The sequence below is a fragment of the Falco cherrug genome, chromosome 20 (genome assembly GCF_023634085.1).
Source record: "Falco cherrug isolate bFalChe1 chromosome 20, bFalChe1.pri, whole genome shotgun sequence".
Classification (NCBI taxonomy): domain Eukaryota; kingdom Metazoa; phylum Chordata; class Aves; order Falconiformes; family Falconidae; genus Falco; species Falco cherrug.
Window position 1 is genome coordinate 1,268,504 of NC_073716.1, and position 14,219 is coordinate 1,282,722.

Below are 14,219 nucleotides of genomic sequence, written 5' to 3' on the forward strand. Positions count from 1 at the left end.
GACAAAAAAGCCAGAAGGTCTAAGTGCTGCCATGATCTGCTTCCCAAGAATAGACTGCTTATATATAATTTCAACCTTTTTTTTATTTTTTTGTGTGGGGGGAAAGACAACAACGGTGTTTTAGCAAAGCTGTGGTTTCACGATCACCTGAAAATGTGGGCTATCAGCAAAAGAAAAGCAGCCTTCTGCCCCGCTCCCCGCCACGCTTTGCCGCCACACTAGTGACCTGTGGCTCAAACTTGATATTGATGTTTTCTGGAGAGTTAATTTTCAGTCGGATTAGTCTACTGATCTGGTTTATCAAACGGCTACCCCAAGTGTAGCTCTGGTGCAAGGACACGGAGCTGGCAGTCAGCGCAGGATTAACCTTGGGCAATGGCACGTTTTGCAGATAGGCTGAAGTCAACCATGAAACCACATCTGGTTTCCCTCTCCCACCATTCACGCACACAGATAACGAGGTCAACTGCTCTGGGGCGAAAACCCATATAAATCTATTACCTAGAAAACATAATTTTCTAGTTCCATAAACTTACACGAGATAACATGTAATCATTTGATGATAAAAGGTTAAACCAAATCTTGCATTCTTGTGCATAGTTACCACCACCACAATTTATCCTGGGATGCAACTGTGCTAGCTGACATATGACTTAAAAGCAGCAAAACCCCCAGAAAACAAAATTGTCTGGAAGGAAAAGGTATTCCAGAATCTTGCCAGATTGTCTTCTTTTGAAACAATATTTGCCTCTAAATGCATCAAGCAAGCTAACAGCTTCCCAAGCCAATTAAACCAACACATATGCATATTTAAATTGCTGGTACCTGACCTACCCTGTTTCCTTTCGAAGGTGTTTGCACAGTGTCATTTGTAAGAAATGAACCTCAAGTAAACAGGCTACGCCAGCCGAGCTTCCCGCTTTCTCCTGTCCCCTTTCCGCTCTGAAATCCCAGACTTTTAGTCCTTCAGACATAGCAAAGTAGCACGTGTCGTTGTACCCCCCTGCTTCGGGCGCCCAGATTTTAGCATCTATAAAATCTCATGTGACTGTCCAAAGTGGGATTAGAAAGGAAACCCAGTCCAGTTATGGAGCGAGCCTGGCTGGGCAGGGATGCTGCTCCCGGCTCTGTGTGCCTGGGGGCTCTGGATTCTCTTAACCCCAAAGGTCTTAAGACCTTCAGAGAAGGTGAGACACTTGATTTTACTTGCAGTACCTCCTTTGAAAGGGTAGAAAAGGCTATCGTGTCTTGGAATCACGTGGTACTTCAAACCCAAGATTATTTGCAGTGCAATAATAGCAAAGAACCGTCTTCCTTTAAACAGTCCCCAACAACCTTACAGCTGTACAATTTCGTACAAAAGGGGCCACGGACTGCTGAAATAACCATCAAACACCAGCACAACCAGTTTTCCCCACAGAAATTTTCCATTTAGAAGCAAGGAGTCAAATGAAATGACAATTTTTGTCATGCTTAATCACCGAATCATAGAATCACTGAGGTTGGGAAAGGACCTTTAAGATCACCGAGCCCAGCCCCAGGATGACTACGGAAAGGAGCTTTCTCCTTGGATCACAGGGACATGAGAAGGGCTGTGACATGCGCGCACCGTCTCGCACTCTGACCTCAAGGCAACGACGTTTATTTCTTACCTGCTACCGAGTTTGGCCGTGGCATAAGGTAAAGAGGAATAGACTGCACTGACTGGGACAGGACCGTCTCCAGGTTCCTCTCCGGGATTTTGTTCAGGCTGTAGGTGGAGGCCGTCATGTTCTCGTCCACGCGGTACAAGCAGGAGTCCATGCTGGATTTCTGGGACTGCCAAGGTTTCAGGTTTCCTCCGGATCCAAGTTCTTTACTGCTCTCCCCTCCATATTTAGTGCGTTCCACGTTTTCTGAGTAGCTTGTCAAAGTAGCTTGAAGGAAGAAATTATAAACAAAATGAGTAACGAAGAAAGAACGGCTTGCACACATGCTGCTCTGCACCGAGTTGTGCAATGCAATAGCCAAAAAGCGATGTTCATCATATTTTCCACATTCACATATATCAGAGATTATGGAGTTTAGTTTTTAATGATACTGTTCCTGCTTACAGCTTCTAGAAGAACATTTAGGCTACAATGTTTTGGCTCATACTGATAAAAGCCATTTGTAATTACAAAGAGTATTAAAAATCGTGTGCGTATTCAAATATGCAATTCCAGAAACCAGAAATTACAAAGGCAAAAAATATCGGTGCTCCTCGGACCTTTTTCTTTGCATGGCAGTCACCACCTTTCCAGGGAAGGGCTGTACGAGTGCACAACCTCGTGATGCCGGACAGCAGGGAGCCGCCGCATGAACCACCAGCCCTCACGGATTAGCTTGGTTCAGGAGCCGAACCCAGCGTCTTGTTTGATTGACAGCAGGTTTTTACGAAGCTTGACTGCAATCCACACGTTTTCCCTGATACTATTTCATTTTGCAGATCAGGACTGTGGCTATACTGACTTTCACGTGGGGAAGAGACACCACCAGTCTGCACCGCTACCATCACCTCCCCATCGGTATTTTCTCTTCTGGATTCTGATGCAATTATCCATGGGCTGTAACTCCCTTCGGGCTGTTGAATTCCCTTTCATCTTTAGTCTCCCACATATTCAAGGTCATAACCAGACCTCTCAGTCATGGGGAGAAGGTCCCAACACCCTATGCCAGCTTCTCGGAGCGTCAGACTTGCCTGCTTCCTAACCTGGGGGTTGGGGATGGGACAAAAGAAAAGGGAAAAACCAAACAAACCAACCCCCCAGAAGAGAGCTCCTGAACCAGAGCTCACTATCCTCTCATCGCCCCAGCCACACGCATCTCCACTGCTATTCCAAACCCTGAAGTTCAACGCAGCCCTGAATACCCTGATGTGCCCTTGTGCTTGTAGATCTGCCTGCAAAATCCACTGAAATCAGGCATTTTCACGTAACGGTGGCAAATACCTTTCCCAGTCCAAATTCTCTGCTAATTTCTGTGCCATCTGTCCCTGGACACCACAGCGTGGGTCTCCCATGTCTTGTCAGCAGCACAACTCACACCGGGGCGCCTCCTCAGGGGCAGCCTCGGTGCCACAAAGCCCACTCCTCGACCAAGGGAGATGCTGCCTCATTAACACATTAATTTTTGTATCGATAAACACAAAAATATATCGATATTATATAGATAAACACAAAAAATAAATTACTCGGAAGGCTCACATGCGTTTAAACTAAAGCTTTTTCCAAAGTTTTGTGAGTGAGCAGCCTAGAGAAGACGTTCCAGCCAAAGCGCACAAAACAAAGGGTTACGTCGCTGGTTTTTCTGAACACACCCAGCAGCAGAGCGCTACGTGGTTTAGCCCATCATTTGTTGAGTACAGGAACGAATTCACTGCCTAAACCCAGGTGTTCAGTCTGAACTCTCAGCAATACCCACACAGAGCTGATGAAATACAGAAGTGTTGACACTGAAAGCCGGGGGCTTGGGATGCCCCCCCCCCCCGCCCCGAGGTGCCACCAGACCTTGCGACTCCATCCCCAGTGTAAAACCGTGAACGAAATGACCAAGGACCAATCGGGCTTAATTAGAAATGTTAAATGCTATTATAATAGGAATCGAAATTAACTGCTGACATCTGAAGTCATGAAATCGTCATGGAAAAAAACAACCCAAGACCTGTAATTCGTTCATCCACCCCAACAAACTCTATGCAGCTCCAGCCCCTACCCCTATTTCTATCATTTTATTTCTCAGTATGAGTTTCCTGTCTATGCAGCGGGATCAATACCTTCCTATCTCATCAAGCGTTACAAAATTTAGCTGTTTGTAACATATTTGAAACCTAAACCCAACACATGCAACTGCTAAGAACCAGTACTTGTTTGTTGGCATTTAAAAACCAGTTTGCTGTCAGGTACACCTGTTTACACTTCAGCATAGGAAAAGAAGATAAACCCGAGAAACAGATGTTCACAGATTTGTCTCGCTTCCTCAAACTGTTTAATAGTGAGAAAGATGTTTGAAATGGTTTTCTAGAAAATCTCTGTTTCAAAGCCTGGGTCTGCAGTGCCAGGCGTACTATGTTGTGCATTTACAGAAAAAAATAATATCCATCGATCTGTTAAAATCCATTGATTAAAAAAAGCTATCTTAGTATGTGTCTAACTAATCTTTGTAGAAACACATCAGCATCTGAAATCAATCACCTTCCAACACATCAAGCTGAGGAAAAGCAAAACAACTATGTGTCAAAATAAGTTTTCTCTAAATGAAGAAAAAAAAAAGAAAGAAAAAAAAAAAAGAAAGAAAACAAGAGCTAATAAGTCCTGCTGGCCCCTTTTCTGATTGTCAATTTGTGTTCATTTTAAACATAATTTTCACTGTTTTACACTAAAGCTGGTTTATGCGCAAACTCTTCATTGAATCAGGTATTTAGGATTGTTCCCTGTGGATTAATTTACCTTCTGAACAGCCCTGGATGATATAAGTACTGCTACACAGGCTGGAAGCAATTGCTCTGTGGACTTAATCTCTTCTATGAGCTATTTTAAACCAAACCAATTTTGACTTTATTTAAAAGGCAAAAGCGTGCAGTTAGCTACGAGCCAGCAACATGAACCGACACGCAGAGCGTGTCTCCTGGGGGAACTAAAGCTCACTAACGGCGCGACTCGGGGAGCTGCTCAGAAATTACAACTGCACAATCAAAACCTGAGAAAGCCACGTCGCATTTCAGCAAATTCGCGTTATCTGCAACCGCTGAGGCTGACGCCGCGTGTTCTGCTCCGAGGTAAAAAGCTGGTGATGCGAAGTTGGTTGATGTAAAGGGAGTACAAAGGTTTGGGCAGCCCCGAAGCGGCGGGGCAGCTGGACCCGACAGCCACGTAGCCCCCTCCCACCGCAAATATTCTGTTCTACTCCATTTCTTGGGCAGAACGAATTTCACGTCACTCCCCGGTAGCATCAAGCCCATGACCACCCACAATCAGAAAGAAACCTGCAAAATAACATTATTTCTGTAAGCTTGCCATACCCACACCCTAAACTTTCCAGCAGTGCTGAGGGTATTCCAGGACAGGGGCTGTGCAAGCCCCCCTCCCCATCACCGCCCGTGGGTGCTTCACAGTGCCCATCCCTGCTGCATGGCGAATGACGACCCACCCTCACATCACAACAGGACTCCTGTCGCATCACTACATCCCTAAATCCTATCTCCATGTTAAAAATCTTCCGGGCTTTAATCCAGAAGCGGAGAAGCTGAGTGAAACAGGCAACGGCAGCTGCAAAGCGACATGACGACACGGCTGTCCCTGCTCCTGTCGTCAGGCAGCTGGGGGGGGGGAGCATCAGAACGTCAGCTTGTGCCAAAAACGGGCTCTCTTTAGATCGAACACCTAAACCACAAAAGTATTCTGTGCTCATCCTTCAAGGTCTCCCAGCTCTCTAACCGGTAGCCATGGCTCTGGCGAGCCCAGGTGACAGCCTGCAGGCAGGAGGTCCTGAGTCCCCGCAGCCCCCCCGGTGACATCCTTCAAACTGCCCCACCGCCAATGGACCCAGCCGGACCCACACGCCACAGACTCGACGTCTGAGGGTTTTGCCGCTGGTAGCATCTCAGCTGGCTCGGGGGGCTGCACAGTGAGGGGTGTCACAGCCTCGGGAGGAGACCCCCGTCCCCATGGGGGCTCCCAGCATCCCTGCCACTGGCAAGTGGCAAACAACAACGGAACTGCCATGCTGATGGGGATAAAAGAATTAATGCTTCCTTAATGCAAGGTTTAAAAAAGAAACGAACGGGCCTTCAGACATTGCCAGAAAGTTTCTTATGGGTCCCACGGATTTGACTTGCAATGAGGGCGGCAAGGCGCCGGCACAGGGTGCCCCATCCCTGGCGTGTCCCAGGCCAGGCTGGATGGGGGCTGAGAGCGACCTGGGCTGCTAGGAGGTGTCCCAACCCGTGGCAGCGGGCTGGACTAGATGATCTTTAAAGGTTCCTTCCAACCCTAATCATTCTAATAACTTGAAGATTCTAAAACTCAAGGATTCCTGATCAACCAAAAGCTCAAAAAAAAAAAAAAGGCAACCTCGTACAAGACAGCATGTTCTACATTTTGGAAAGATAAACTGATGACCTCAAATCCATCAAAGAACAGGAATTTCTGCCTTAAGCCATCTGCTGAGAGGCAGATCTTGCAACCCCGAGTCTCTAACAGCCGATACCCTGCGCATCAGGTTAGTGATGGGACACGCTGGGCCGGGGGCGACAGGGCAGGAGCCACCGGGATGCGAGAGGGGCTGCAGAGGCCATCGGGGAACACGTGTCTCTACCTGAGGCTCTCTCCAGCCAGAAAGCATGACCCTGGAGAAAAAACCAGAACCCTGCAGTGCCGGGCCCTGCTGCACCAGGCTCCCACAGACCGCGGCGTGTGCCGGGGTAGGAGCCCTCGCCGAGGCACCGAGGGGGTTATTGCAGGGACGGAGCGAGACGGGGCAGCGGCGCCAGCCACACACAGAGCACGCAAAGCCCAGTGCAGAGGCATCTGGGGGCCTCCACAGCACCAAAGTAGTGCCACCTGTATATACAGATGTGGGGGGGATATATATTTATTTTTAAATATAGATATATGTACCTCCAGTCTCTGCTGGCACGCAGTCTCACACTATTTAAAATGAACATGGAATTTGAGGCACCTAAAGCATCCGAGTGCTAAAACACATTCATGAACAGGAACATGGCAAGACCCTCTGAGGATGCAGGCAGCCCCTTTGCAGCTTTCTCCGAGGATTTGCCGTATCCCTGTCCACCAGCTTTCAACACCTCCACCTGCCCCAGCTCCGAGCAGCCCAGCCTGGGAGCCCTTGAAGACACGTGGCCGTTGACACCAGAAGAGGACACGCTCCAGAGACGCTGGAGTCCTTTTCCAAGCCTACCTGGCCTTCAGACTTCCAGATTTACGCCCGCACGCTCCTTGGCAGAGGACTTGCCTGTGTCAAGCTTTCATTTTCAAACTTGGCTCATTTCTCTCGGTGAAGCCTTTTGATTAGAACTTTTTGCAAATAACATGCTTTAAAATATCTTTTATTTCTTTGGGACAAAACCAGAACTGTATCAAGGCAGCAGTTCATCCAAGACAGCACCTTAGAAGCCACTGCAGACAGAGCGACGCTTCTGGGAGAGCTTCATCACGTATATACAGGATGGTAAATATTATTTCTTATTTAGTTGCAAGCTGGCCTATGTGCTGGAGCACGAGGCTTTCCACGACTTGTCTTGAGTCAAAACACACGAGGGGATTTTTACCACCCCATCCAGTTCTCCTTGAGGCAGAGATCTTAACACCCACCTTCACGTCCACCTTTCAGACGGCGCTGCAGGAGAAAGCGCTTTTCTCTAGCTACCCCTTCATGATGACCAACCGCTGTAACGTTAATTATACGTGAAGATTTATAACATCTGAAGTAGGAAAGAGGGGGTTTGTTGCTTTAAAGGAGTAACTGTGGCAAAGCTGCGAGCTTCATACGTTGCACTGAAGTTAGGCACTAAACCCCGATGCTCCCCCCTGCCTCCAGCCACACACCGAACCAGACCTGCCGTCCCGCAGCAGAGAACTCCTAGCTAACGCGTTGGCAAGGAGTAAAATCAATTTTTTACCCTAATCTACATAAGCCTTCATAAACTTGGCCACAGCAGGATACACCTAATTAGAGCTGTGCTGCCCCGGACTCTCCAGGGCGCCCGGCTGCTGAGCAGGATTTGGCCAGCAGAGCAGCCCCAGCCCTGCCTGTGCCCCCCCAACCCCGGCAGCACTTGGGGCTTTGGGGGGAGGCTAGGCACTTAGAGGGCTTTGTATTCTCTACCACACACCATCAGCCAGCGAGTTGGCTTCTCCATTCAAAAAAAAAAAAAAGGCCCCCAAAACCTTCAGTCTGCCCTGCTCGAGGTTGAGGTCCAAATCCACGCCGCTCTTGGTATGTTTAACTTCTCACAACACTGGCCTCAAATGGGGGGGTGGGCAGGGAAATCACCCGCTTAATTCATATCAACAATCCTGTAGAAAGGCAGAGATGAAACAGGTAAAACCATTTCTGTCGCAAGCCTCAAGGTATCTATAAATCACGGCACGCACACAAAAGGTCTTGAAACCTAATGAAAAATACCCCGACAGCAGCATCGTACTGACCCCGTGTTCGTTCTGTTCTAAAGCTGAATTCCCCGCTGCACCGGCTGACAGGCGGGATGACGAATGGCACAAACGCCCCGCGGGGCTCGTACCTGTGCGCTGCTTGGAGCAGGGACGCAAGGCCTGGGTAAAAAGCATTTCAGCAGAGCGAGGCGCTCCGCCGTCAGAGCACAACACCCTGGAACGCTGTGCCGGTGAGACAGAGCAGAGCAGCAAAGCTTTAGTTAATCAACTTCAGTTTATCACTTGCGGAAATAAAGTAATGAAGGTTTCCAAGCACAGTCTGCTATTACAGACATTATAGAAATCTGTTAAAAAGCTTCCAAATCTAAGACAGGTGCAGCAACCTTGATGGCGGATTTACCAAAGCATCATAAAACCCCGCCATGCTCCTAAGTGCTCTTACTTTAAACGTACCGCTCTGACAGAACCACACATGCACATCTGGGGTACCGCCTCTGCGACAGCGACGCACTGATGCTACGGACAAGGGCTGCACGCCCCTTGCCTGCCCACCCGACCCCGGCCGCCGTCCTTGCCCTCCACGCACCTCGCTGCACGCCTCCGTGCCCTGGTTCCAGGTGGGATAGGATGGGACAGGGCTCATTTTTCTCCCTAGCAGCTGGTATGGAGCTGCGTTTTGGGGTTAGGATGAGAATAACGTGCCGCTGTTTACACTCGGTGTAAGCGCTGCTCAGCAGGGAGGACTCTGCAGGCTCCCCTGTCCCGCCAGCGAGGGGGCTGGGGGGCACAGGGGCTGGGGGGCACAGCCAGGACAGCTGACCTGGACCGGCTAAAGGGATATTCCGTACCATATGGCATCGTGCTCCCTATATAAATGGGGGGAAAGGTGTCCGGGGGCCGCAGCTGGGGAACAGGCTGGGCATCTGTCAGCTGGCAGTGGGCAACTGGATTTCCTTCCCATCACTTGTTTTTCTTGGGTTTTATTTTTGTCTTTTTTGTTATTTTCCCTTTCACTACAATTTACTATTATTAATATTTGACTTCGGTTATGAAACTGTTCTTATCTCAACCCACAAGTTTTCCCACTTTTACCCTTCGGATTGTCTCCCCCACCGTGCCGTGGGGAGCGAGCGGCTGTGCAGGGCTCAGCTGCTGCCAGGGGTGGAACCGTGACAGCCAGCTACAGGGAACCACTGGATTTTAACAGTGAGGCTGTTAAATTTTCAGAAGAAATGCACATACACATCCCTTCAACCCTTCACCAACTCCCATCGCCTTCTTGATTCAGTGCCTTCTCTGTACTCTCCATCTTTTACCACTTTGGATCCTTCTTTCTTTTTGCCTGTCTCATCAATATCAGTTCACCTTTTTTTTCCTTCTTTAGCATCAGCAAGGACAATTTTTCTTCTTTTTTTATGTCCACAACAGTCTTGAAACTGATTTTAAAATTCTCAGATTTAAACAAGAAAGCAGAAAGGAGGCATGTGTGGGGGTATGTGCACAAGGGGAGGGAAGTTATTTTATCCCTGGCATTCAACTTTTTGGGCAAGCTTGGATCCCTGTGCAGCTTTTCATAACCATGAAGATTAAAATCTTGCTGGTCTTAAAATAAAAGCTGAGAGTCCCATCTAATCTCACGCCATCAACAGCTATAACATTAAAGAAAAGTCACTTACCACAGTATCCAAAATAACACCGTGGGAGCTGACAACACTGAATTTTCCTCTAGCTGTCTTCTGATCTGTCTTTTCAGTTAATTCTTTCTTTCAAATTTTCATTCTTTTTTTTTTTTTTTTTTTCCCATCTACCGGGCTGGACCATAAACTGCAGCAAATTTCACAGTTTGAGTATAACATCTGTTCCGGGCCACTTCCCTCAGCTTTAAACACTTTTCCTTCTCCTTACGTCTTTTCAGTAACACAACAAACACCTGTAGCTGACCCTTCATCCAGTATTTAAGGTCAGATTTTGGTGCCAAACCCAACCCTTGATGCCTCAGTGGCTTAACAGGGGGGAAGGCAGAACTCTGATTCATGACTTCATGGCTTCTCACCCCTGACACCAACCACGCCCCACGTGTGCACGCACACGTTCGCTTTCTGCTTAATTTGCCCTTTTAATGAAATGGAGAAGGAATTTAATCAGGATTCAGAGATGGTGTCCTTTTGCAATTCATTTGCTGGGACTCTGCGAGCCCACTAATCTTGCTCAAGAGCTGATGAGACGCTGATAAATAGCCCCCCTCCTCACCTCCTAAACCATCAGCCCCGTCACCTGCAATATGCAGATGCATCAGTGAACAAAAGCTCATTATTCATCAATATTAGACATTTTTCAGGGAGCTCCTCCTTTGGGGAATGAGTCCAAAAGGAAGCTGGCGAGAGGTAAAAAAAGATCTGTAATTCTTAGAAATCTCATTCATTATTAACAGAGCATTTCATAAGACTGATTCAAATGCTTTAGCTGTAAGATCACAAAAATATTTAACCTGAGTTAAATTTATCTTGATGTGCCTTTCGAGCTGCTCTTTGTTCCATTCTCAAAGCAGTTTAACTTGCAAACAAATCTATCTTGTTTTATTGTCAGCAGCATCTATTCTGCTTAGCACAAACTCCAGATTAATTTATTAACAAACCTATTTTTAACCCACAAACACACAAACCTGCAGAAAGCAGCAACTCGATAAAAGCTTGGGGGCCAGAGTGAAAAACACCAAAAAAAGAACATGAGAAAAGCTACATGCCAGAGACCTCCAGAAGGGAACGGGGGTCCTTTACATCTTGCTCTTCATTGTAAAATTGCACAAAATCTAAGTGAAGGCAACCGGCCCGCACAGTATTAGACCTGTCCGCATCACTGCGGTGCGGGGCAGGAGGGTTTACGCAGCTCACTGGCTGCCCTTTAAGCTGCTTTAGCATCACACCTATTTCCCTGCTCAAGACCATCCCCCTAACAATTAGGTGGGGAACACAGTGTAGATCATCACAGGACTCTACCTTCAGAAAAACCGTGGCCTCTTTTCATACCAGAGTAAATTACAGCACTTCCCCAGGAAGATTCACCATGGAAAAGAGCCCTTCAAAATTTTAGCACCCTTGGGAGGCTGCTGCTAAATGACATCAAGTGCTGCTTGTAAAGCTTACCCGAGTGCTTGTGGTGTTCATACTGGCAAGAAATGTTTTCTGTTTTATTTTGCAGGCTTGCTAGAATTGCTGGAGATTTTCTTCTGTTCTGCTGCATTCAAACAGCAAAACTTTACAGTCCACTTCTGCGGGGACGTGAAGTGCAAAGTTCCCCCGTAGCAGCACGTGATTCCTTGACCAGTTTTCTTTTCAGTAGCAGATTTTGAACATTAACAGTTGGCTGCTTCTACACAGCAAGAGCCAAAAACCCCTGGAAGCTATGCCGAGGTTAAAGGCAGGTCAGCATTTTCACCAGCCATTCTGTTCTACATGAAAAGGATTTAGTGGCTTCCAGGAGAAAGGGCTGACTTGCTCCTCTCTCTCCTCTTGGCTCACCTCCCCTCTCCTCCTCCCCCCTTCCCCATTTTGTTTCTTTTACAAATAAGGGTGCCTGAATTTGAAGATCTGGACCTTGTAACATTTTTTTTCTTGTGCTTTCAAAGTAGATTGAACTTCCCTCTACTGTAGAGGATCTAAAATTTCAAAATAAGTCTGGTTCTAACCCAAGTGATGCACTTCTCAACATTATCTGCAAGCGCCAAGCAGTCTCTGTGCCGTGCACGTTAGAAACAGGACACACTTGTTCTCTAATAATGGAAATTATATCAGAGGTGACATACAAATGGACAGGAAAAATTCCAAGAGGACAAGTCATCATGGAAAACCTGACTGGTTAAAAACTGGTACCCACATCCAAACTGGAACACCAAAACGGCCACTCCACACACCTTAGTGGCTAGTTACACTCTTCATGCAGGGAACTCGGAGTCTGAGCAGCCACACTCTGATTCAACTTTGACCAATTAATGCTGTGTCTAGCAATATAGACATGAAAATAAGCTTAATATGTACAAACCCCTTTTGTGCTAAGCGAAATCACATGGAGAGCCACAAGCATACGTAATGCTGTAGGATCAGCTTCCCACCTTGATTAATGGTTTTCTGCCCTTTGCCGATTCTCAAATATTTGACAAAGGGCACGCTAACCTTCTGGGACACGTGTTAAAGCCTCTGTATTTTTAAAATATGAAATTCGGTGGCTACTCCTGATCGCGAGATTTGGAGGTGATGCTCCTTGCAGCTCAGGCAGAGATCCAGAGATCTTCCCCGAACCAAAGCTTTTATCAGGGTGAATAAGATATATTTATTTATTTATAATAAATAAAATATATTTATTGGAACTGCCTATTAGAAAAATACACCTTCTGGGAGCTCATGAGCTAATAGCTTAAAGCAGTTATTTGGGAGGAGCGGGAGGGACCGTGACTCAGGAAACACAAAACACCTAGGGAAATGTTTACTCTTTTTCTACACACCAAACCACAAGTAGCTTTGACAGGGAAATCTCCAGCAGATTTACACTTTTGAGGTACCACGCAAAGCTGCTCAGACCAAAAGCCACGTCATCCCAGCCAACCTTGCAGGGAACAAACACGAGCAAGGGACATGCATCCAAGATCTGTATCTGATAATCAAGGAATGCAACCGAAAGGGAAACCTGATCCCTGACCCTCCAGAAACGAAGCAGCCGATCTGTTCCCAAGGGGAGCGCGAAGCGCAAGGTGGGTCTCGCTCCCTGCATGCGGACAATTTGTCCGCTCCGTTCTGCAGTGAAAATAATTCTAGGGAACCGCTGTCATGCAGAGAGCACCTTTCACCATCACCACACACCCGGTTCCCACCGCGGCCGGAGGGCAAGGACCAAACTGCGCATCCATCTCTCACCGGGAAACAGCCCCCCCGGCTCCAGCTGACCTCACGCTTGCAGAAGACAGCGGAGGTACAGAAAAACAGACTTCGTGGAAAACCTCCCAATTTTTTTTTTTCACTGCTGGAAAGGATGACGGGAGAAGACTGTTTTCCCCACAATTTGTTACAGCTGTTCAGCTTCTATCAAATGCCAGAGTAAGAAGGTGTTGAAAATGTTATTGTCAAAATAAAGGGGGAGAGAAACAAGGGGAGAAGGAGGCTCTTGTTTCCCATTGAGTGCAAACACCAGCAGAGAAAAGCCGTGAGAAGTCCTTCCCCTACTCCACACGAACATACTTTTACACGACTCTTCCATCTGGGATACATTAACATAGCCTTGGGATAAGACACCTTCTATTATTTCCCAAGTTTCCATGGGAAAATCTACGTTCCTGACAGAAGAACCTCGAAGAGAGAACCTTCCTGGGGTGGCGGTGGTTGGGGTGAACATTCCAGACTTAAAAATTAATTACTATAGAGCTACTGAAAAAAGGGATAGGGCAGAAAGGCTGAGCAAAGAGACTCAATACTTTACCACATCAGGCATCGGGGTCACGCTGCTGCTTCTGTGAGTGCAGCAGAAAGGCTGCCCACAGCTCCTCGGGCTTCCACCTGGACAAGAAAGCCCCGAGGAAGCCCAAGTGCAGCCCCACAGCCCTGCTGCGCCGAGCCGATCGCCCCACGCGATGGCACTGCCTGCACCCACGGGTCTCATGGGCAAGAGCAGCTCGAAAAAGCAGAGCACGCGCTTTTTTACCGAGTCTGCTGCTCCGCTTCGGGCTTCATTCAGGTCTTAGAATGGAGGCAGGACCCGGCTGGAATTGAGCCTCCACTTCTACTGAGCGTGGCCCCCCCAGCCCACCCGGGCGGCAAGGGGCAGGCTGGATGGGGTGAAGCTCTGCCATGGGGCATCCTGAGCAGAGAACGATGGGTGTGTGATACTGCAAGGACTTCTCCCAGAATTCATTAACCTACTTCGGTCTGCGGCTCAGAATAGCTTACATATTTGCATTCGAAGATCACGCAGGCAGAAGTGCTACAAAGGTTGCTGTGGCACACAGGAGCTGAACCAAGCCCAGGTTTCTTGATCAGCCAAGGAAAATATTAATCACTAGTACAACTAACCTCCCTAAATTAT

The 14,219-nt window shown here is 47.6% G+C and overlaps 1 protein-coding gene across 8 annotated transcripts in view; it reads right to left on the reverse strand.

Moving 5' to 3' along the window:
• TANC2 (tetratricopeptide repeat, ankyrin repeat and coiled-coil containing 2) overlaps positions 1 to 14,219 on the reverse strand; it is a 247,598-nt gene that overhangs the window by 85,175 nt on the left and 148,204 nt on the right. For all 8 annotated transcript variants that reach the window (XM_055697501.1, XM_055697497.1, XM_055697495.1 and 5 more), the window contains one exon: positions 1,653 to 1,916. In XM_055697501.1, the coding sequence (XP_055553476.1) occupies positions 1,653 to 1,916 (264 nt within the window). The remainder of the gene's footprint in view (positions 1 to 1,652; positions 1,917 to 14,219) is intronic.